Source organism: Excalfactoria chinensis, chromosome Z (genome assembly GCF_039878825.1).
Source record: "Excalfactoria chinensis isolate bCotChi1 chromosome Z, bCotChi1.hap2, whole genome shotgun sequence".
Lineage (NCBI taxonomy): Eukaryota > Metazoa > Chordata > Aves > Galliformes > Phasianidae > Excalfactoria > Excalfactoria chinensis.
In genome coordinates, this window is record NC_092857.1 from 7509246 (window position 1) to 7532212 (window position 22967).

The window sequence follows — 22967 nt, forward strand, 5'->3', positions numbered from 1 at the left end:
GCCTTCCTCCCCTCCCACAGGCAACTAGATTAACAAGAGTAAGAAACAGTTTCAGCTGGTCCCAGTTAAGGTTATTGTATTTTGGGAGGTGCAGGACCACACCTTGTAGGCGTTTTTGGGTTTCTAGGCCTTCTTTCTCCTGTACTGCCTTGAAAAACCCAGAGCAGCACCACACTGCTCCAGCCACCATAATGCACGGCACTGGGCTCCTACCCCATATGGAACTGCTCTGTGATTTTGGGGTATGAAGAGGAATTACTGCCTGATCCGGGGACTCTCCACGTGTTGAGTTGCTGTGTTTTTTCATTAAAAAAGGGAAATTTAGGTCACCCTGTGTGGCTCATTTGCTATTGCAATGGTGGGCTCTGCAGGGCTGGCAGAGGCGAGCAATCCCCAAGCTCAGTGCAGGCAGTGGGGTTACACAAGGGAGGGACTCACAGAAACCACATGCACTTTTTGCCCATACCAGCATGCTGGGCAGAAGCCCCATCCTCTGGACACTTCTTTTCCAAGAATCCCTGCACTGCTACAGGTTTTCATCCCTTCTGGTTGGACAGCAGTGCCTGAACGCCAGCTCTGTCCATCTGTCTGTCCACCCCTGATTTCAGCATCAGTGAGAGCTGGGGCATCTCGGGGCACCATCATGGCTCTGTTCGTATCCTCACACTCCACTCTCCAGTTCATTCCAATGACAAAGGCTGGCAGGCTGTTTTTTGTATGTATGCTTTTTAATATCATTAATTGTTACACTACACACAACCAGTAACAATGATAAATACTGCCACGGAAATGTTAAAAAATAAAATAAAATAATAATAATAATAATAATATTATACGTTTCGTGTTTTGTTTTTTTTGTTTTTTGTTTTTTTCAAAAACACATTTTAAAATAAATTAATGCATAAAACTGATGGTAGAAAATAAAAAAAAAAGAAAAGAAAAGAAAACCCAAAACAAACCACAACACAACTGATCTGTTTAAGGCAATACTCTACGCGGACGAGAACAGAAGTACGACATGTGCTACATGTTCTGAACAGGAAAAAAAGAGAAAGAAAGAACATACGAGATGCAGACCGATGCTTTGGGAGTGAAAAACTCCCCAAACCAGATAATAAAACCAATGGCCAAGTTAAGTGCAGCATTAATACACTCCGCATGTCACATGATTAGCAGGTTCCTAACATGGACTAAGGTCAAGCTACAACAAATTTATCTTCCTAATTAAAAGGTTATTCAGGTCAAACCCTACGTTTAACTCTACTTTGCATTTGGCTGTTTCAGCTATGTTTCACTATATGCAAGGACAGCTGGAAATTCATCCCCTGTTCTGAGATTAAGGAAAAGGTTGGGAGGTCTCTTCTGAAAGGCATTTCCATTAAATATATCCCAGACGGATCCCATTTTCAGTGACCCACAAATGCCTCCGCTGGGCACCAGGCACTGCGTGGTGGAAGGAGACCTTGGAAGCATTTCCTTGGGTTTAGTTTCTTTCAAGCTGAGGACATGAAATGGACTTGATCTGAATACAGAAGAGGGCTGCCTCCCTGCCTGCCGGGTCATCCGGAGCCTGCTGGATGCACAGCCTGCTCTTTGCCAGCATGGGAGAAACTCAGCCATGGATACGGCCACGGCATTTGCTGTTGAAGTTGGTGTGAAGCTCCATACCTGCCCAGACAGCCCATCGACCCCAATTATTAATGCAGCCCAGAACTTGGCCACTATAAGGTGGACAATAATCTAAATGCCAAAAATATCCCCCTCTCCCTCCAAATTTAAAAGAAAAGGGACAGTAGCCACTCCCTGCCAGCTTCCCCTGGTGGATCCCCATCAGCTGTGACGCATGAGGTCAGCTCTCACCAGCACTGACCCATACGTTCCCAGTAAGGTGCATGTCTGCAGGGTGCTGCCAGGGGGCAAAGAAGCTTCCTGGGACATGGTCAGAGCCTCTTGTACTGCCCTGCTGGGGTGCTTGTGGAGGAAGCTATAGTACACGAAGAAAGAAACTCAAGCGGAGTTACTAAAAATTAAGACTTGCGATAGCCAACAGCTGTCCGGACTGCTTTGGGTTTGGGTAGGAGAGGGAGAATGCAGGATGGGGCTGAGAATCATTTTGGCGCAACTGCCTGTGTTGCCCAACACCAGTTCAAGGTGGGGACGGGGGAAAGATGATGGCTGCTTTGAGAAGAGAGTGAAAGGAGGACGTATGCAATATAACAAGGCTTGCAATTCTAGAACTAACCATTGGACATAGATACCAAAGTTTACCTGTGACAACTACTTATACTTCTATCACTGCTGCTGCTTTCCTCGCTTCCTTGTCTAACCCTTCCTTAGTTTGGGAAGCTGTAGCTGTTGGTGTGATGGTCGGCTCTGGCTCTCCCTCCACGGCCCCACACAACACAAGAGGGGACTCAGCTTCAGGATACAGGGAGGTCTGGAAGTTGCAGGTTAGACACAGAGCAGCTCCACATGCGAGTGGCGTCTGCTTTCAGAACCCTTCAGAAAGCTATTTCGTAGTGGTTCATTCCTTTCTTTATAAAACTGAAGGTTTGGTAGACCCCGTGGAAGGATTTTAAATGGTTATAAGTGTGCATAAGGGGAGAAAGGGGAATATCTTACTGGATTTTCTCCCCTGCAAAGACTCTGTCCTCTGCTAGAGCCATTCTCTCTACATAACTGCACCCCTACCAGCATATGCTTCATAGCAAACAAGGGAACCACTGACAGATGTCCCAGCCATGCCTCCCATGGTTGTCAGGCTCATGCAGGGATCTTGAGTCCCAGACCCTAGCAGGGTGATGTTATAACACCAAGGTTTCAATATCACCTGGATGACCCTCAGCCCCACAGCCTTCCTGTGGGCTGCTCAGGAGGGCAAAGGGAAATCCCAGCTGTCTCACTGGCTCTCCCACCATCACACTTGCTGCATCTCCTTCTGGGCTGCTGTAAGGAGAGCTGGCCCAAGTTTTCCACCTCTCCATGGGTCTGTATCACATCACAGCTTATTGGAGACCTCACCTGGGGCAGGTAAATGGGCAGCTAGGGGAGGGCAAGCACTTCAGCAAGCAACAGGGCTTATCTCAGCACAGCCTTTTGGTGGCCCTTCTTTTCCTGGTGCTTACTGCTCCGTTCCCAGTGACACATCTGAAAGTAACATTTTAATGATGCTTCAATGGTACCTTCCACTCCCGGATGATATAATTTCACTATGATGCCCACCATTTGTTGCTATGGAAATGGCTGTTTCACAGGCTGGGTGCAATCAGCAAGATGTGCTCCTTCCAGAAGCAAATGCATCTTTGGCTGAAGCAGCTTTTCACAGAAAGTCTCAGGCCCACCACCAGTTTCTGCTGGCAATTTGGTCTGGGTAGCAATGGGAAGAGTTGCTCTCTATGTGTGCCAGGGAAAGCTGCAGACTGTCCTGGTGTGTGTGTGTTCTGCTTTGTGCCATGGCATTCTGTATGCTCTGCTCCACATAACCTCAGCTAGCCCTGGCTGTGGCCTTCACAGCAAGCTGCCAGAGGAGTGCTCAGCCAGACAGCACCTAACTGCTGTGATCCTGGGACTGCCACCAGTGTTTGGGATCATGGGGAAAGAATATAGCTGCAGTTTTTGGGAAGCAAGGCACCATTCAGCTACACTACATGGGTAGTGAAATCGCAGATGGTAGCCCCTGTGAGAAGCCTGTTACACCTGTTAGTGTGGCATTAACCTTCTGCATGCAATCCCAGGTCACAACTGAACCTTCTGGGCTAAGCTGATGGCCCTTCTGCTTCAGAGTTGCATGGCTCTGCAATGGGCAGGTTTGTTTGATAAAGTGCAGTTCAAGGCCTGGAGTGACCTCTTGCACAAGAAAGCCTTGACAGGAAATGACAAAGATATTGTGGCCTCCTAGAGGACACACAGACCAACTATGAAAATGCACTTTCAAGACATGAAAAGCAGAGAGAGACAGGAGCTGTGAAGAGTCAGCTCTGAAGGATGCCAGAGGCCAGAACCAGGGTACATTCAGGGTGGCACGTGCAGCCTGTGCTTGCTGAGCCCAACAGCAGCCAGGTGACAAAGCCGGTTTTGGTATAGGTAGGAGAGGCCATACACCATGTGCGCTTAAGGGAAGAATGCGAAAATGAAGGGAGAGACCAGACAAATAGATCTCATATTGTTACATAAATGCTAAAAATAAAAGCACAAAACTGCCCTGGGAATATCAGGAAAGAGCATTTCCGTGATCTCTGCCATTCAATTAGAGCTCACTGTCTGAGTTGTAAAACCACCTGCACGCTGAAATCCCTTAACTCTGCTAGCAGGGGATGGTGCTGTTGGGCCACTGAATACTACACATTCTCTGTGTCAGCATGCACACTGAGTAGCCAGCTGTGCAAAGGTAGCAACCAAATAACTGGGAAACGCATCATTGCCAAACATCTGCCCCTAAAACTGCTTAATCTCTCTATTAAGCTCCACTCTGCAGCACTCTGTGACACAAGAATACAACCAGAAGCTGGTAAGCTGAGGGAAATTAGAGTTGTCTTGCTGTTCTTTGTAGAAATATGAGACTGTGTGTTTATAGCATGCTTTCTGCATCTTGCTTGCAGAGCTATCCTAACAATGCTGCCCACTGTACACTCCGTAACATCCATGCAAGGTGGTAGTGCCATGGGAAGGCGGATTTCTTCCCAGTGCAGCAGAAGGGAATGGATGTCGAGAGGGGATGTGACTTGCCTGAGGCTAGAGCAAACATCTAACGTGTGCCAAAAGCAGCAAGATTTCATTTCTGTGCTCTGATGGTCCAGCAGATTCTCTGCGGTAGTATTTGGCTGCTGTGCCAGCTTAGGGACATGGTGTTTTTTGAGCGTGCATCTGAAAGCAAGATTTGCTCCTTGCTGGTATCAGCACTGTACTGAGATAGATAAGCCTGGAATACTGGGACCTGTCCTAGGCCAAAGAAGCAATTGGCAGCCTTTCCAGTTATTGCTTGTTTTCCTTCTATCATTCCATCTGGTGCTCAGCTGGGTCTCTCCTTCCTTCAAAAGCATCTTCAATTTGCTGTTGAGTCACATGCAGGGTGCTGCACTTTTCAAGCTTCCTGTGCACTGCTGTACAGCTTGCAGGCCACCCTGAGGACAAATTGCATGGAGAGAGAAGGTTTCTGCTCAGGATTTCAGACCAGTGTATCAGCCAGCACGCAGCTGAGCAGAGCAGCTGCCTCCTGAGAAAGGAGATGGACAGCCAAACCACAGCAGCTGAGTCTGTCCTGTCCATGGGTGAGCACAGCACCTAGAAGTCCCTTTTGAAGTCTGTGCTCCAGGCTTGGCCCTCTGCTTTTTCAGTTGCAAGGCATCTGCAGGCAAGATGGGCAGAGGAGAAGAGCAGACTGGGCCGAATGTACACGTTGGGGGCTGACATGCAGTGACATCAGATTTAATCCACTGCCTCTTCTAAAGGCTGGCTTCAAGATAAGTCTGGTAAGATCAAAGGAGCCTTTGAGATGGTCATCTAGACATCAGTCTTCTTCCAGCTAAAGATTATACAGCCACCAGAAAAGCAGACCAGATCCTGCTATCTAAGGACCTTCTTTGACACTGGGAGGGTAAACAGACATCTGGAAACGGGGAGTTTGAACACTGGAGAAACAGAGTTGAGCACTGAGACCTTGCAGTCCGAAGATAGCTCATGAGAAAGAGCACAGCTGATATCTGATATGAGGAAAGGATTTGCTTAAACTCTAGTGATTTGGAAAGTAAAAGTACTTCAAATCCTAGCAAAAAGCCAGTCTGGCTTTAGGAGGCACCAAAGATTTTTGTTGGAGGTGCCGGCACCACTATAGAGAAGCTATCTTAATTGCTTGCCAATTTAGAACAGTAATGCAACCTTTCATACTCAGCGGCATCCCTCTCTCTGGTATTCCGTACATTTTGGACTGAAAATAGGGCCTGAAAAGGCCATCTGGTATGGTGCAAACACTGGTGCAAAGAAATGATTCTCTTTCTTGCAAGCAAACTACAGTTTGGAGAGTATCCAGCATCTCTACAGCTTTTATAGCTTTACAGCACTGCAGCAGAGTCAGAGGCTGTGCTCTTCGCTTCAACCTTCTCCAGGCCATGGCAGCAGATAACCTGCTGGTGTGGTGTAAAAGAGCAGCAGCCACATTCGTGTATTCCTTCCCGGGAACCCATCACAACATAACCTTTAGTGAGGGCACGAGGAAAACCTTACAGCTGAAAGAAAGGTCTGAACACAAGAGCAGACAGGGAGAGCCAACCCGACCCACTGTTAGCACATAAGCTGGGCTGGCCATCATGTTCTGTAACAAGCCAACAACCACACCTCATGGTCGCAACTGATTAAAGGGCTGCAGTTCAGAAGGGTTAGTGATCAGTTTTCTATGATAGCCACACGTGCATTGCCTTAATTCATTCAGCCTTCCTGATAATGACTCTACACAGGTAACTACTTATCCCCACCATTTCTACTTTAATCCCCTAATAAAATATATGAACACAAAGCATAGAGAGGAGAAGCCAAAAAATTGCCATTTTATGGTCCTGTTTCATGCCAAAACAGCTATTTGTGCAACCAAATCCTTCTGTGAGCAGAGAAAAACCCTGGGCCTGTGCTTCTCCCTATATCTGGAGGAAGCACTGCCTAGTTAACACTTAAATTAATCTCCCTCCCTCCCATGTGCAAGTGATTATCTCCCTCCAAGGGACTTCAAGGAGTTATGCTGGAAGCAGGTGCCCATCACACAGTGCAAAGGGTGGAGGATGGCTGCAGGAACTGGAAAATGCCTCAAGGCATGTAGCAGGCAGATAAAAGCAGCAACAGGCAAAAAAGGGACCTGGTTGAGGTGCCATGGTGCAATGGTTACAGTGTTATAGTCCTGAGAAACTCATCTCAGCACGTCTCCTTTAATCCCTGTCGAAACATGAAGGTGGTGCAATGGTGACCTGTGGGATCTGCAGTTTGCAAGGGCTGACCCATGGAAACAGACTAGAAGCTCACCGAAGTGCTCCTGAGCAAGGGCTGCAGCAAAGGCTGAGTGTGTGCAGCCTGGCTAGAAGGCACAGACACTGACTCAGGAGGGTAAGCTCAATGAAGGTGTTATACGGTACTGATGCTGAACTGCAAATTCCTGCTTTGGAAGTGTGAACCTTTAAAGGGATTGGGCCACATGCTACAGGATTTACATGGGGCTTCTTTAAAGTTTTGACTACATCCCGCATTTGAAAACTAGACTCATTGATATCTTCTCCCAGTGCAGTGTTGTTAGAGCTCCCCTCATCCCTTCAGACAACTTGCTCATCTCACACCTAAGTGAGCACTGGAGAGGAAAGCAGGCACACAAAAGAAACAAGGAACTGGGGACTGGAAGTTTTGTGCTTCTTTAGAAACATTTCTGAAATATTCCCCCTCATCACTTCTATATGATGAGAAACTCAGAGGAGTTCTAATTGAGGAATGCTCTTTTCCTAGGGGAGCTGGCAAGTTAACCAGCGCTTCTGCACTAGGAGGCAGAGATGCGCAGTAAACAAGCCTGCTCAGTTTCTTTCTGTTCCTTGGCAGATAGGGACAATAGTCCTGTTTTAGGGAGGGGGAAGACATCTTTCACAGTTGCTTGAAACCAGCTACTGAATAAAGCCCAGGAGTCCTGAATGCCTGTTTTTATGCTTCTGCTGTGCATGATGTCACGCCTTGCACTGCACAGAAAAACACCCAGGGTGTTAAGGGGCCTTCTCATCTCTAAGGGAGATGAGACTTCTTAAAGAATCAGGTCATGATGTGTAAATCTGAGGCAGGAGATCTGTACTTCAGGGCGAAGATCAGGCTCTTTCTTGTGGCCTGGGGAATTCTGATAGGAAACTTAAAACTGCCCTAACTTTTTCCCTCTACCAGTCTCTAAAAGCAAGTGCTGATGTAATGCAGGCAGTCTTTCTGGCTGAGCAGAAAAGGACACAGTTGTGCTTGTGTCAAAAGTTTTCATCTCAGAGAATGATGCCAGCTCACCCACCATCTGTGTCCCACGTCTTCTGAAGACAGCGGTGTAAAGCTGAGCAGGAAAGGACATATCTCCTAATTCCAGAAATCATTTTGCATTGAAAACAATCTGTTGGTGAGCTGGCAATTCAGTCCAGAAATGAAATGTAATGCCAGGTTTCCTGACACAAATGGTCCTGATGTGGGGCAGCTCTAACAGACAAAGCCTGGTTCGCAGGTTGGCAGAGATGTGATAAATAGACAAATAATGGTTTCCTCTTGCGGATCTTTTTTTTTTTTTTTTCAGCTGAATCTGCTCATAATTCCCCTATTGCTCACAATTCCCTTAATGTCTGATACCACAAGGTTAACAAATCTCTCCCACAGGCACCAAGAGATGCAGTGTCAAAAGAATATCAATAGTCGAGCTCTGTAAAAATATGCTTTCTTCTGCTGGCTTTTTTGGTACTGACCTTCAGTTCCTGTCTTAGCAGGTTTCATTTTTTCTTAGTCGAACAAAGTTGGAGACTTTTGGAAGCAAATGGGTCTCACAGGAGTTTAGTATAAGCTGAAGTCAGTATATTCAACTGAACTGAATTCATGAGTATGGCATTCTCAGTCAAAGACTGAATCCCCTCAGAGCATGGATGCATTGTAGATCAAATGTGATGTGTTTGGTGATAACTTAATGTGGTGCCAAAGGTAGATTGCACTGGATATGTGACACAACAGCTCTAGCTAGTACTGACTCACAGTGAAATGCCACCTATTTGTCCTCTTTGCAAGTGAATGAATTGTGTTGTGTTAGTCCTAGCTACAGCTGCCATAAGAAAGGATGTCCTGCTTTGTTGCCATTTGTGCCTCTGTTGTGGTACAATTTTGGTGACACAGATCGAATCATGCTTAGTGAGTGAACTGTGAACTGACTTCAGGTAGAACCCCTTGACACCTCAGATTCACTCTTGATCTTGCAGGTAGGATTAACTGTAGCCCAACTTTCTGTTCTGGAACTAACACCTTACAAAACATCTCTGGTGCCTACAAAAACCCCAGAGCAGCCTCTCGACCCTTCTGCATTCACTTTTCAGACCAGTGAGTTGTGTCCGGCATCGCCTGGCACTTTGAGCAACTTGTTTTTTTGTTTTACTGTAGTTTAAAATAACTTATCAATCAATCATAAAATGAATTTTTGGGTTTCTCCTGGCTCTATGAACACAAAGAGGTGCACGTCCTACCATAGGAGGAAGCAATGGCTGTTAAGTTTTACAGTTATAGTGGAAAGCACTGATCACAGCCTGCCGGCCTCACTACTGGATGTGACAGGCGGTGGAGGAGGTGGCTTGGCAACACATGCAGGTAGGGTTGACCGATTTAGGGGGGATTAGGTCAAGGTCCTCGTCATCTGGGATCTCATCTAACCGGTACCCATCCTTTAGCAGCTGGATGTTCAAGTCTTGGTTGATCTGCTACAGACAAAGACACAAACAGTCAAACACTTGCAACTTATTTCTTCTAATAAGTTAGACAGGGAAGCAGGTCCCTTATTCTGGGACATATTTCCCATACGTAATATGTTAAATATATATGATATTTTCCATCTATGAAATAGGAAACAAGAATAATCCAACTGGCAACTGGGCAGTCCACCCACTTAGTCTGGGGCATTAAAGAAGCTGAAAGCTGGTCAAGCCACTTGGTTCTTCGTAATCTAAGATTCAAGCACAATCTAGCCAGCTCTGAAGGAACAACCCTCCAGGACAGGGCCCCCTAATAGCCCAGATGATTTCATCTAGTGTCTACCCTTAGACACTTCTCAATGCTTCAGTGGTGTTTCTCCCATAGGAAGGGATACAAGGGGGAAGAGTTTGCAATGGCTCATGTGCAGAATGGCCGCTCAGAACCTTGGGTATAAAATCAGATCCTACAGAAGCAGCAGCCAGAGGCTGAGCAACTAATTCTCTGGAGAGTTTGGGAATATATTTAGAAACAATACAAGGGAATAACAAGCCCAAACTTCCTGCCATTTCTCTTTGAGAGGTCAAGAGTTCATATCTGTAAATCCACCCTGGAATTTCTGCTTGCTCCAAGCAAACACCCATCAGGCAACCCCGGCCCCCATAAGGACTGGAAATAACAGTGCACTCCCAGGTCCTTTATTTGTGTCCTTGGTAAGCAAACAGTCACTGAGCTGCCATGACAGGCAAGTTGCTGCTTTTGTACTACATGGGGCAACACTGTGGACTCAGCAGAACTGGGAAAAGCTTCAGTCAAACAATGAGTCAGATGAGCTGATGGGCAGATTTGTGTCTGTGCCATGCCAGTACGGGGATGGAGCCAGCTAGGTCACTGAGAAGAAAGAAGCATGGCACAGTTTCTGCCATGGACCCCTCAAAGGTTTACACCACCAGTAAATTCCTTGTGTAGCCATTTTTCGCTTCAAAAGGCCACTCTAAGCTGTTTCTTGTTGCTCTACTATCGGCACTAATGACAAGGATGGCAGGAGAGAGTGTAACTCACCTCAGCTGATGAGTATCCCGAGGAGGAATATCTGGACATGTCAAAGTCATCATCACTGCAGGGAAGGACAAGACAGAGCAAAGAAGGAAACAGTCAGAGAGCCCTGTATTCCCCAGTTAGTCCTCTCTAGTGCTGTGAAGCTGTCCCTTAGGCACAGAGAAATTACATCAAGGGAATCTGAAGGGCAACTTTCATTTGTGAACCTCAGACCTCTCCCCAAAATAATGCTCTTTACTCCTGCCTCTTCCTGCTTGTTTACGAACACACACACGGACCAGTTACGAAATCTGTTGTGAAAACTTGCTTGCACCATAGTGTATATCCTCTTATTAGCACTTTGCATACCTGTCCGTATCCAGGGCTACCAGTGGCTTTTCATCCGGACTCTGATCTAATGACGAATAGCCCTTGTTGGGAACGACGAGCCTGAAAAAATTAAAGGATGTCCATTAACCACACAGCACAGCTCAGTAACACACATGGTTGTACCAAAGTCATATGATAGATAAGATTTCCCCACTTCATTGCTTTGCACTGGACATACCTTGGGAACATGCACTTCTCTGGAAGACAGAGCTGTTGGGAAACTCTGGGGGTCATTCTGATTAACCAGTTCAGCTAGCACTGCTTGCCTAATCAGATCTTTTTTTCCCCTAGCAATGAGTACACGGCACTTGCAGTAAGTCCCTACCAGCCCTCATAATACAGCACTACTGAGGTCCCACTCTTAAATTCAGTAAGTAATGTGATAAATATGAGCTCGTGGGCACAGCACAGGAGCTGAGATGGACTAGCACTTCTTAAACCCCATTATTCTATGATAACTTTCAGTTAATCATAAGTGCTACAATGGCTGGTGATGACTTTGCACCTTTAAGTGCCCGAGGGAGTCTGTGTAAAGGAATATAGACCTCAGAGCCTCTAAGATAAGGAAAATACATTATTCAATGGTATCCAGTTCACAACAGAGCTTTTTCATCCACAAAAATGCACAAAGACTTGAGCTCCTATTTAAAATGAGATCAGCCAGACTGAGCAAATGGAGCAAGATACTATGTTTAGCAGGTGTGAACTCAAGAGTGTGATGAAAATCTCTTTGCTCAGTGGGTTAAAACAGATTCTCTCCAAACGAATGACTAGTTTTTAACAAGGGACTAAGACTTTGGGAAAGTCTGAAAACAATAATATGTCTCATTCGTGCTTCAATTACTCTATACCAGCTGCACTGTTCTTCTGCTCAGATAAATGCAGGAAGCCATTATGATTTTAACAATCTAAAGGCGCTGCAGATAGGAAAGAATCCGGGATAGTAAAATATTTCAAATGTTATCACAAAGCAGATGTATATGCTCATGACTGGCTGCATTTTCTTACTGTATTCATTGAAACTAATCTCTAACTAAATTAATTATAAAACTGATGCAGAATTTCCAACTGGCTGCAACAGGAAACTACAGAAACTGGAATCCGCTCGCAAAATTCAATAACCCTTCCCACAGCCCTTAAAGAGTCTTTCTGCTCCCTGCAAAGCACATAGGAAGGAATTAAAGAAGCAGAGATATCTGAAGCTGAAACAGAAGCTGTGATCTGGCAGCAGCAGTTTGCCTACACTGATTTCAGCAGCACTCACTTCCATATTTGCTCTTCAGTTTTCGAGCTTCTGCTCCATACACAGTCACTGACAGTTGTTACTGTACTGTGAGTGAACGAAGCACCACCAGAGGATCAAAGAGAACAGCCCTTTGTGGTGTTATTTACTTGATTTAAATAACTCACTACATTTTTTTTTTTTCTTGAGAAATGTGTTTTTTTTTCTTAGTACAAGAACTACAGCTTTTCTACAGCAGACTGAAACTGTATAATGTCCCTGTCTCTGATTTAAGTTTCTTCTTAACATCCCAGTTGACCTTACTTTTGCTTTCCAGTGTCCTTGGAACAAAGCTGGGCTGCGATTATACTTAATTTAATCTGTGGAGACAAGCTTTTTGTCTTGGTTTTTGTCCCTTAACATGAAATACATTACAAAAACATCTAAATTTAGCTTATCCTCAGCAGACTACAGTATCTGTGTAGAAGGGGTGCAGATGGTGTTGCGAATTCTGCCAGTGCTTGTAATGGTGCTGCTAGCATCACACCAACTTCGCTCACATTTTATGTGATGTTAGGGAGGCTGAGCGTGCTGTGGATCCAGATCCATTCACCTCTACAGCCGGTTGTCCCCACAACTCAGGAGAAGACCAAATGGGAAAGGCAGCCTGGTATGTGAGGCTGGATTTCAGAAATTCATACAGATAATGCCAAAGAACAAAAGCATCAGAAAAGGAGAAGGAAGTGAGGCAGCACACTTCATCTAAATAAAGGAAAACAGGAGAAGAGCAGAACTATTAAAAGGGGAAATGGCTTTAGGTTTTCCTTGTCCTGCAGAGACTGGAGGAAGCCAACAGTTCAGACTTAAAGAACCTAGATGTCTTGCAGTATATCCCACTGGAGTCTTACATCGTACTGCAGCCTTGTGATCCAGCCTGAAGCATTTCTGCCTTCCTGGCTGCCCTGACTGTGGCAGGACAGAGCAAACCATTCTGAGGGTTTTAGGAGGGCTGTGTCAATGTGCTCTTTGTTCCCAGCAAACTAAAGTAGCTGGGGGATGAAGAACCACAGGCCAACAAGAACCTAAGCCAGACACCTCTCAGTTGTAAGAACAATGCAGATTGGCTACATTTGCTATTAACCTAAAGGTTGAAAACCTGTTTTGCAGATCCTAAGGGACGCTTCTAAAAATGACATGAAAAGTGACTGAGAAATGCAAGCCTTTTGCTAGCAGGCTTAGTTTGGCTGTGTAGAGGTTTGCATACCCTCTGAACAGTGCTCAGATCTTCACAGATGGAAGAAAACTGAGCTGGCTGCACTAAAGCTTTTGTCAGTGGGTATCACTGCTTAACCCTTTCCAACACAAATCACTCCTCCTTTTTCTGGCAGCTCTGAAGCAGTAGCCTCTCCAGTTAGAAGACTCTCATTTCACAGGTAGGCATCAGCACTCGCTCCATGTTCTCTACCTTATTATCTTCCCCCACTAATTTCAGTGTTTCTAAATCTGCCGAGTGCCAAATCTGCCACAATTGCTCTTGAGAAGCTAGCATGCAGCCTACTGCTAAAAGAATCCAAGTCTTCCCAGAGAGCATTTGGAAACCAGTGAGGAGCAGTAGGCATGGAAAACCCATCTGAGAGCACTTGCTGAGATTCTTACTGCCACTAAGAACCCGCCTCCTTTATGTGGCAGATTCAGAGCAGTGAGCAATGCAGCGTCTTTCACCAGTGTCACAGGGGCTTGCAAATAAACACTGACAAGGTCCTGGCATGATTTATGACTTCTGCTGTGGTTTTTGGGAACTAATTTGAAACTTATCTGCTGGATGTGCTCAGAGAGAGGCTCTGACCTGCTGCTCCTGTATTACTTAGTATGTAGCAATCCATGACACCTTCTCATTCATCATTAAAAATGCAGCCTTCATGTTGTATGGGTTCTGCTGAGACAGAGTTGATTCGTTTCATACTGTATGGTGTGATGCTTTGTGTGGGATGCGGGAGAAAAATAATGTTAATTACACACCGATGTTTCAGTAGTTGCTGAATGCTGCTGGACAGAGCCAAGGACATTTCTGCTTCTCATACTGACCTGCCAGTGAGGGGGGCTGTGGCACAAGGAGCTGGAAGGGGACAGAACTAAGAGCTGACCATAACTGGACAAAGGGATATTCCATACCACATTACATTATGCAAAAAACAAACAAACAAAACCAAACCCACAAAAACCATAAAATTGAGGGCAGTTGGCCAAGGAAGCTACCACTGCCTGGGGACTGTCTGGCATCAATCAGTGAGTGGTGAGCAATTGGTCTCTGCATCACTTGTTCTGTATAAATATGCACATATATATAGATATGTTATTATAATTCCTGTTATTTCTTTCTTTCTTTTCTGTCTTAGTCAATAGTGTTTATTCCAGCCTATGAGTTCTACCCATTTTTTTCCAATTCTCTCCCTCATCACACTGTGAGGGGGGAGTGAGCGGGTTGCTGTGTGGTGTTCAGCTGTTTGCTGGCTTAAATCAGAACACATGTAGATTCTGCTGTCATTTTAAGTGTGATCCTTCAATAAAAATTGCCACCTTTCCCATAGCATGCAAAATGTGCAATTCTGTTGACTCAGTGTGGTTCCTGCCCCCTGAATGCAGATAAGTGATATATTATTGTACTGAAGCCTGCATGGAAAAAAAAACAGAAATACACTAAAATAATATATTCATCTAAAAACTTCTTTGTTTACAGGGGACTGTAACATTGTCTGATAATGTCATACGGAGATGAACCAAAGCAGCTCCAGCTATGACCATGCTGTTCAAAATGTAGAGGAGCTGTACAGCAAAGCACACATAGATGGATTCTACACAAGTCTTCATTAAGTTAATCAGTACGAGGAAGGGGTCGTTTTCAAAAAGAAGAATTACCAGGATTAAAGCAGACAAGTCAGAACTAAGCTTTAGAACAGTTTGCTGTTACATGAAGCAGAAATGTACACTTTCCTGCTGGTAGGATTATTTATTATGCAGGGTTGCACAGAGCATCCAGGACATACAAAACTCCTGGTTTTTATCAGGCTAGGCTCACTGCTGTCTGCAGGCTCTATTGTCACTGCTCCTGGGCCCACCTGTGCCTGCATTTTCCCATGGGACAAGAAGCAACACAGGACAGGGCATTTGGGAAGGGCGATCACTGCTCTTGCAGTCTGTTTGGCAGCAAGGGAATGACAATGGACACCATCCTTGCCCATCTTAAGGTCATTAGGAATTAAAGCTTAGAGCACAGCTGTGTTTTCCTGTTCTTACCTTGTCCGCGCCATCACATTGTTCTTCTTGGGCTGCTGATTAACTGGGCTTCCCATGTTGCCGTTCTTCAGAGAGCCCTTCCGAGCCAGCTCCCTCTGCTTCTCTGCATGTGAGATAGACAGGAGAAAAGCAAAATTAAGGTAACAGCCTGGGTGCTCTCCATACAGCTACAGAAATCCAGATTTGATAGTAGCAAAAAGCATGGCGGAATTAATAGCATAGGACATGAGCACTCCACCTCCCAAACAGCAATACTGTGAAGGTTGGACGAGCTGTGTTCCATTGCTTCCAAGCTCACTAGGGGTTAAAGGTAGTATGCTCTGATGCACAGCAGCTTGCTGGCAATGTCACACTAAGATGGTCATGGAGCTTCTGGATGAGATCTAGGACAAATCTTGGCTCTCTGCAGCTATGGACTCTAAAACAGTACTGTGAGCTGGGTAAGGAATTTATCCTTTTACATTTTCTCCTCTACAGACTGCTACTGAGGTACCCAACTGGGACAGAAAAGTGCCTCCATCAGTCCAGAACCATCATTTTAATTCTAGTCCAGCCTGGCTTGACAACAGAGTTATTACTTCCCAGGAAGGCAACTCAATAGAATAACATCCCACAGAAGAAATGTTGCTGCTTTCTCTGCTCCTACTCATGATTGCCTGTGTTGCCCCCAGTGTGTCCTCTTTTATCTCACATTGAATCTTGCAAGCTTTAAGAAAAAAGTGGAACGTTATTCGGTTACATTTTTAAACAGCACATTGTTGCTTAATTTTCAGAGCATGTTCTGTTTGCTGCTGAAATGTACTTTAAATCTCTGACAGAGCACGGAGATTTCTTTGTGCATTCATTGAAAGAGGGGATTAAACTTAGTTTCTCACATAGGAGAAGCTATTTCCCTTTTTAGTAACTTCTCACCACAGGATCGTAACTAGAGATCAGGTGCAAAAGCTAAGCCTTCTGCAGGAAGTTTGTGCTATGTCAATATGTTGCTTCTACCAGGGTAGGAAGGATAGAAGCCAGTGTGTGATGGGTTGTCATGTAAATTGATATTCTGATTCGAAGTCTTTCTTTGCTTCTTTTGGCAAATCAGTTGGGTTGAATCAGCAATTAGCCACAAAACTGAGCTTAACGCCCCAGGCTCATCCTGCAGTGCCAGGCAAGGCCTGTAGGGAAATGAAGACTGTGGGACCAGCAAGGCAGGACCTGGCTAAAAACGTTCTCCAGAGTGTGAGAAAATGCTGGAAACTACTTTTGTGTCATGCCTGAATAATAAGGGTTTATCAGACTACTGGCTGGGGAACCTGAATAGTGAATTCGTCTTGCTTCTGCTTCCCCTGTGGTGTGTGAAATGTGTTGATATCTTTTTTTCTCTTGCAGATTTTATTCCCCTTGGAGCACCTGCTACTTGTTGTGGGAAAGCTGTGTGCTGTTAGGGTATGCAATGCTTGGTGGCACAATCCCATTCTACCCATGGGGAAGGAGCAGGGAGACCTGTACAAGGCTGCCTTTTTTTTTGAGGGACAAGCAAGAAGAGATGTCTCTAAACTGTGGTAATGAGCACGGATGAGGAAGTGGTAAATACGTACCCACACAGACCATACCCAGCCCTGCTCCTGCTGACATCAGAGGTGAATAAAAGCTCACTGAAGTTGGCAGGAAAAGGACCAGACCAATAACTCTCTCTGGCATGAGCAACAAAGAGACTGATACAGGATCGAAGGCGAAACCTTAAATCACAGTAATTTCTCATGACTGGAACTTGCAAATGCACTGGTTGTCATTGTCTCCAGAAAAAAAAGGCTGACATTTCACAGGCCATGTGAATGTTGCTATTCAGACGTAGAGGGATAAAGCACGGTTTTATGGAGGCAAAGGTTTACAACCCTAAATACAAAACAACTTCCCTTCATTCACATCAGAAGCTCCAGTGCTGACCACAAATCCGCAGTGCTGAGACAAGTTGCCAATACTTTGAGGTGCTGTGTATCTCACAAAAAGCACCTGACTCACAAACAAGATTTCATTCTCTGTCAAGATGGTTAAGGCCTGACTGAGCCTCTTAAGTGTGCTGGCACTCTCTGATTTCTATTGATTACTCTTCACAAGCGCTAATGTGCTCTTCCGATTCAGATTACTCATCCGGTTGATGAATCTGGACCTTAGCTAAGTGTCTTCTTCCTCCAATAGGTCTCCCCATGACTACTTCTATGCTCTCACTGAGTGCTAATTCAATGTGTGGGTCTGACTGATAATAAATTTCCTATTTAGTAGCTTGGAGTGAACACTCCCATAGCAATAGCACTGCAGGACAAAATGTGCCACTGTCACATTTACACCCAGAGACATTCCTAAGCATGAATTGACATTTCAGTCCCCTCTTGGATGCTGTGAAACCTGAGGCCCTGATGGCCAAAAACCAAGAGACAAAAGGGAGAATGGGAGGTCTATCCAGCCCAGGGGTGATAGGACAAGCTCTTGCAAGGTGATGGAGATGCATTTGATTCTCTTTAGGCTTTGAGGCAAGGAAATCCGCTACTAAGCCTTACCAGTATTATGAACCATCACCCAAAGAAGTTGTTTTGGTACCAGTCTCCTGAAGTAATTCTGGGCAGTGCTGAACATCGACCATCAGGTCCATCAGAATGGTGGGTTTTCAGCACCTATTGTCAGTTTGGTGTTTCTTAGATTAGAATAGATTTAGTTTGTCCTCCACCTTGGGCAGCTTTTGGAACCAGACTTGCAAAAGCTCTCTCTGTCCAGGTCTGCCTGTGCTGCCTGCTCTATTCCAATATGTACACCGAACTTCCACGAAGGCAGTAGACTTGAGGGAAAATTGATACCAACACTACAAAACCACCTAATTCTGGGCAACCTGAAGGCACTAGAAGAATGAGGAAGGGTGGTTAACAGGTACTGCTGCCCATTACAGAGAAAACAGGACATAGGAGAAAAAATGAAGGAATGGAGGGCTGTGATTTCCAGACACCAGCTATTTCATTACTGCTGAGTTTGCTGTTGGATGATCAGCAAAAAGATAATACAGCAGAGATACAGCAGAGGTGAATGACAGAGACTTGGAGATTGGGAAACCAGAATGAAACAAGGCTGCTCTCCAGCTATTTCAGGTAAATCACTAACTGTTGTCAGTAAAAGGCAGTGTAATAGCAGCGCTCCAACAATGCTTTTACCATTTGCAAGCATTTGAAATGGGTTTTTAGCTTTCATTTCATTTAGCTGTCTTTATTTTTTTTACCATTGCATCTATTTAAGTATTCACACGCACGTGCTTCGCCATAACCTTCCCATGAAGTGCTTGGTTGTAGGTGACTGCGCACACTCTGAGTACAGAGGTGACAGCTAGCAGAGCCAACAAGCAAACAGTCCCAGAAGGGCTGGCATAGCTGGGGGTGAGACAGCTTTATCCAAGTCCAAGTCCCTGTTGGCTTTTCAGCAGTCTTCCCAACAGGCACTTCCCATGCAAGGAAGAGCAGAAGAGGCTGGGAGGACATGAAGTAGCCTGTGCTGCCTTTGACATTATAAAACATGCCCAATGAGGAGCTTGCAGGTTCTGTCTGATCACAAGCAGCACTGCTGTGTTGGGTACTCTGCCTGGCTCTGGACTTAAATGGAGCCAAACTTTTGTTTCAGCGTAGAGTTCGCAGAGCACAGCTGATGCACTGGAGAATTCTGCTGCACCATTTTCACCTAAGCTAATCCTGGAGATTGTGCTGGAAGAACTTGTGGAGTGACATGTACACGAGGGGTGTGCATAGGTGGGGACAGGGTCCAGGAACCTTCTGACACAGCTGCTGCTCTGAACAGCAGAGGGACTCTCCTTTATCTGGACTTGCCAGCCACAACTCACTTTCTTGACCACAGTGTCATTCCACTTTAAGACATTCTGTCTCCTGTTGACATTAAAATCATCTATCAAAACAAGGTAAATCCGCTCAATGAGCAAGCTGTGCCTTTGTGCTAGCTTCACATCACCTTGCTCTGCCTCCTGACCCCACTGAGCCACACAGCGTCTGCTCCACAGCTGCTTCAAGGTAAGCTCTGCTGGTGACCAGGCTCAAAGAACCATTACAAGCAATGCTGTATTACTCACTGCAGTTTAAAACTGTAATCTGTTCAACTAGCAGTACACGTCTAGTTTCTTTATGACAATGGAAGACGGCAATGGACACGGGAAGCAGCATAGACTAACATGAGCATGTCCATGTGAAACTTCAGAATTGAGTAAATCCTTACAGTCATTCCTCTGCTTCACACTTCATATAAAATCCAAACTACTTCTGTTTTCCTGCTGTTTTTTACTTTTAAATGAAATTCTGAACAGCTTCTTTGGTACACGTGTGGTATCGGTTTTGTCACCCTGTCCGAACCAGATAAGGTAAAAATAGCCATGTATTTTGGTCTACAAAGGGAGAACTACTGCTTTTGTAGCACTTAGCAAAGCAGGCAGACCAGGAATTCGGTGAACATCAGCTCGTACTATTCTGAAGATTTATTTGGATGTTTCAAACCCCAAAATGTTGGGTTTAGGATGCCGCCACCTCTCAGTGCCACAGCGTTTGACTCCAAGCATCCTCCCATGAGACACAGCCTGATCAGCCCAAATGCTGTTGTTTGGTGGCAGATGAGGCTGATTTGCTTCCTTAGCAGTGTGGGCTGGAAGCAGGCAGGCAGTGACTGCTCCTGTCTCTTTTCTGAGAGCTGAGAGCTGAACCTCACTAACTCAATTGCTTTCGAGCCTCCCTGAATGGGAGGAGATGGAGCTCCTGGTCACAGGGACTGCATGGCGTGGGTCTCTGGGATTCAATGCAGTGGGAGGACAAAGACAAATTAATCCTTTGTGACAGAATTGTATTTTTCCATCTTCGAGATGTATGAAATGAGATTTCGGGATGTATTTGCCCCTCTGTCCCCCACTGTCAGCCAAGACCATTTCAGTAGCTGAGAATTTCAGCAGTTCCCTAATGAATTCCACCTTCTCAAGCAAGCTGAGAATTTAAATTACACAGTACATAACATTAGTCTGTCTGTTCACATCCCACTGAATGATCAACAGAGTGGTGAACAAATGGAGGGAAAAAGAACAAAGTGCTGACTTCAGCTTCCACTCAGCGCCTGAGCCCCAGGCTCAACTTAGTGTCATTCAGCCCCAGGACATCGGCATGCATCTACTTAGCACTGGAAGCCTCCCTGACTTCCACCTCCAACAGAGAGAATTTGGCAGCTGGGACTGTGCCACTTCTTGGAGAGGTTTCATAGCGCACATCAATGGGGCTCTGCCTGCAGGCTGAGGAGTGCTGGACAGAAGGGAGGTGAATGGATGCTGTGTACTGAGGCTATGCTGGTCCTGATGAACAGGGATTTGGATCATGTATGTGTGGCCACACGCACTGAAAAGATTTCACATAAGGAAGGGTCAAGCACCCAAGTCATCCAACCACCAACTTGGGAAAGTTGTGCAAGACAATATTTTCAGCCAATGTGTCTCATTTCTGCTGACCCAGACAAACTTGGGGATTAGTGAGCTATGTCCAACTGTGAGAACCCTCAAGCAAGAGCAGGCATACAAATCTGTCCTCTGAGGTTCCTTCTAGACCAGGCTTTAAGCCCCCAAGTAGCTGCATACCCCTCTGTTGGCTTCACCATGTATATCCATGGCTAGGCTTTCGTGTGGAGGACAGGTGGACATCCAGTGCAGCTAGGTACTTAGCAAAGCAAGTCTTAGGGCTATAAACTTTAGGGAAAGTGTTTACTGTTTTAAACACAGAGCATTTTACCTCTGCATGGCATGGTGTAACTGTGATCACCTTTGTGAAGCAGCAAGCTGTATTTTACTGATGAGAGAAACTATTTAACTGCTTTGCCTTAAAGCCACAAAAAGCATCTCTGACAGCAGGGATGCAGAGAATGGGTCTCCTGGCTCCCAGTGCTCTGCCTGGTCTGTCTGTGCAGCCATCTTACCCAGACAGGCTGTGACTGCACGGCAGCAGTCGATCTCTCTTCAGCTTTGAAGATCTATCTGGGCTGATTTCAAATGCATCTATCGTCACAGCTCCCAGCTCACAAGGGCATTTTGTTGTGATTCAGCTTGTGCTATTTCACTTAGTAAAGACCCAGACTTCTAATCCTAATGGCTGCAAAGTACTGAATATAAAGATTTCATCCATCACTGTCAAAACTGGAAAGCATGCACAGCATTTTATTCAAATTTATTTTTTTTTTTCTTCCTTCACATTTACCTTTAGAAAGGGATTTTTCATTTTATTTTATTTATTTATTTATTTATTTTTGTATTTTCAAATGCTTTTCAAAAAACATTTTTCCTACCAGCCATAAGAACAAAGTTAAATATCTGGGGAAGTGTTTGCAACCCGACAAGCACAGCTAAAAAGTTTCAGCTTATAAGTGAGCTCTACAAAACAGAATCCGTAAATCTGAGCCGCTCTCTCCCTTTTAAAGGGACAGAGAAAATGAAGTTGTTTCATCCAGAAAGAATTCCTGCAAATGTTTCCCCCCTCATAGCATCTATTCAATTAAACACAGGCTTAGGATAAAGCCACTTGCTTGTCTGAGTCTGCTGCATGGTATATTAGATTAAAGAAAAAAAGAAAAAGAAAAGGAAAAAGAAAAAGAAGAAGAAAAAGAAAAAGAAAAAGAAAAAGAGAAAGAGAAAGAAAAAGGAAAAGGAAAAGGAAAAGGAAAAGGAAAAGGAAAAGAAAAAGAAAAAGGAAAAGGAAAAGGAAAAGGAAAAGAATAAGAAAAAGAAAAAGAAAAAGAAAAAGAAAAAGAAAAAGAAAAAGAAAAAGAAAAAGAAAAAGAAAAAGAAAAAGAAAAAGAAAAAGAAAAAGAAAAAGAAAAAGAAAAAGGAAAAGGAAAAGGAAAAGGAAAAGGAAAAGAAAAAGAAAAAGGAAAAGAAAAGAAAGGAGTCTATCAAACACAATTTGCCTTTATCAGAAATAGCTCTCTTCATTTAAAACATTGCTCACTAAAGTCACAGCAATAATCAACCAGAGAAACAATCATAATGCCCAAATCACATTCGTTATGGGTCCTGATGTTCAGTGAAGAAGTATTAAGGTCACTGATGCATGCAATGAGTGCACTGTCTGTTTAGGAGAGTAACACACAGACAGTACAAATTTGTTTAGCTGAATACTCTGGGCTTCAGTTGCAGAGACCATTCTGTAGTGCATATTTGTATAAAAAACACTTGAATAGAGCTTGACATAAGTAAGCTTGAACTGCATACACACTTAATCTAATTTCTGTGAGTCTAAAATACACACTAAATGGCTGGTCTATGTCAGGAAGCATGTGTTTTACAGCCTATGTAAACCACAAACTTAATTTATTTTTAATATGTTGTATTTAGGATAGCTTTCACAGGCTGGCAGATAACATGGGCTGGAATGACCTGCTGAGATCCCATCCAGAAACCAAAACAAATAAGGATAGAAGTGCTAGTACCACAGGCAACACATGGGCTTGGAGGGACACCCAGCTTGCTGACTGCAGCTTCATGCTTGGAAAGGTGCTTATGATTGTTCCTGGTCCCAAGATACGACTTCCAATCATGCTT

The 22967-nt window shown here is 44.7% G+C and overlaps 1 protein-coding gene across 7 annotated transcripts in view; it reads right to left on the reverse strand.

Annotated features, from left to right (window-relative positions):
- Nucleotides 1-8281: 8281 nt before the first annotated feature.
- FAM219A (family with sequence similarity 219 member A) overlaps nt 8282-22967 on the reverse strand; it is an 81935-nt gene continuing 67249 nt past the window's right edge. For 3 of the 7 annotated variants that reach the window (XM_072358845.1, XM_072358842.1, XM_072358841.1), the window contains exons 3-6: nt 15377-15479; nt 10840-10920; nt 10495-10549; nt 8282-9440 (exon numbers count right to left, since the gene is read on the reverse strand). In XM_072358845.1, coding sequence (XP_072214946.1) covers nt 9285-9440; nt 10495-10549; nt 10840-10920; nt 15377-15479 — 395 coding nt within the window. In that variant the 3' untranslated portion in view covers nt 8282-9284. Of the gene's footprint in view, nt 9444-10494; nt 10550-10839; nt 10921-15376; nt 15480-22967 lie in introns of all 7 variants that reach the window. The other 4 variants (XM_072358839.1, XM_072358844.1, XM_072358843.1 and 1 more) reach the window with 2 other exon arrangements.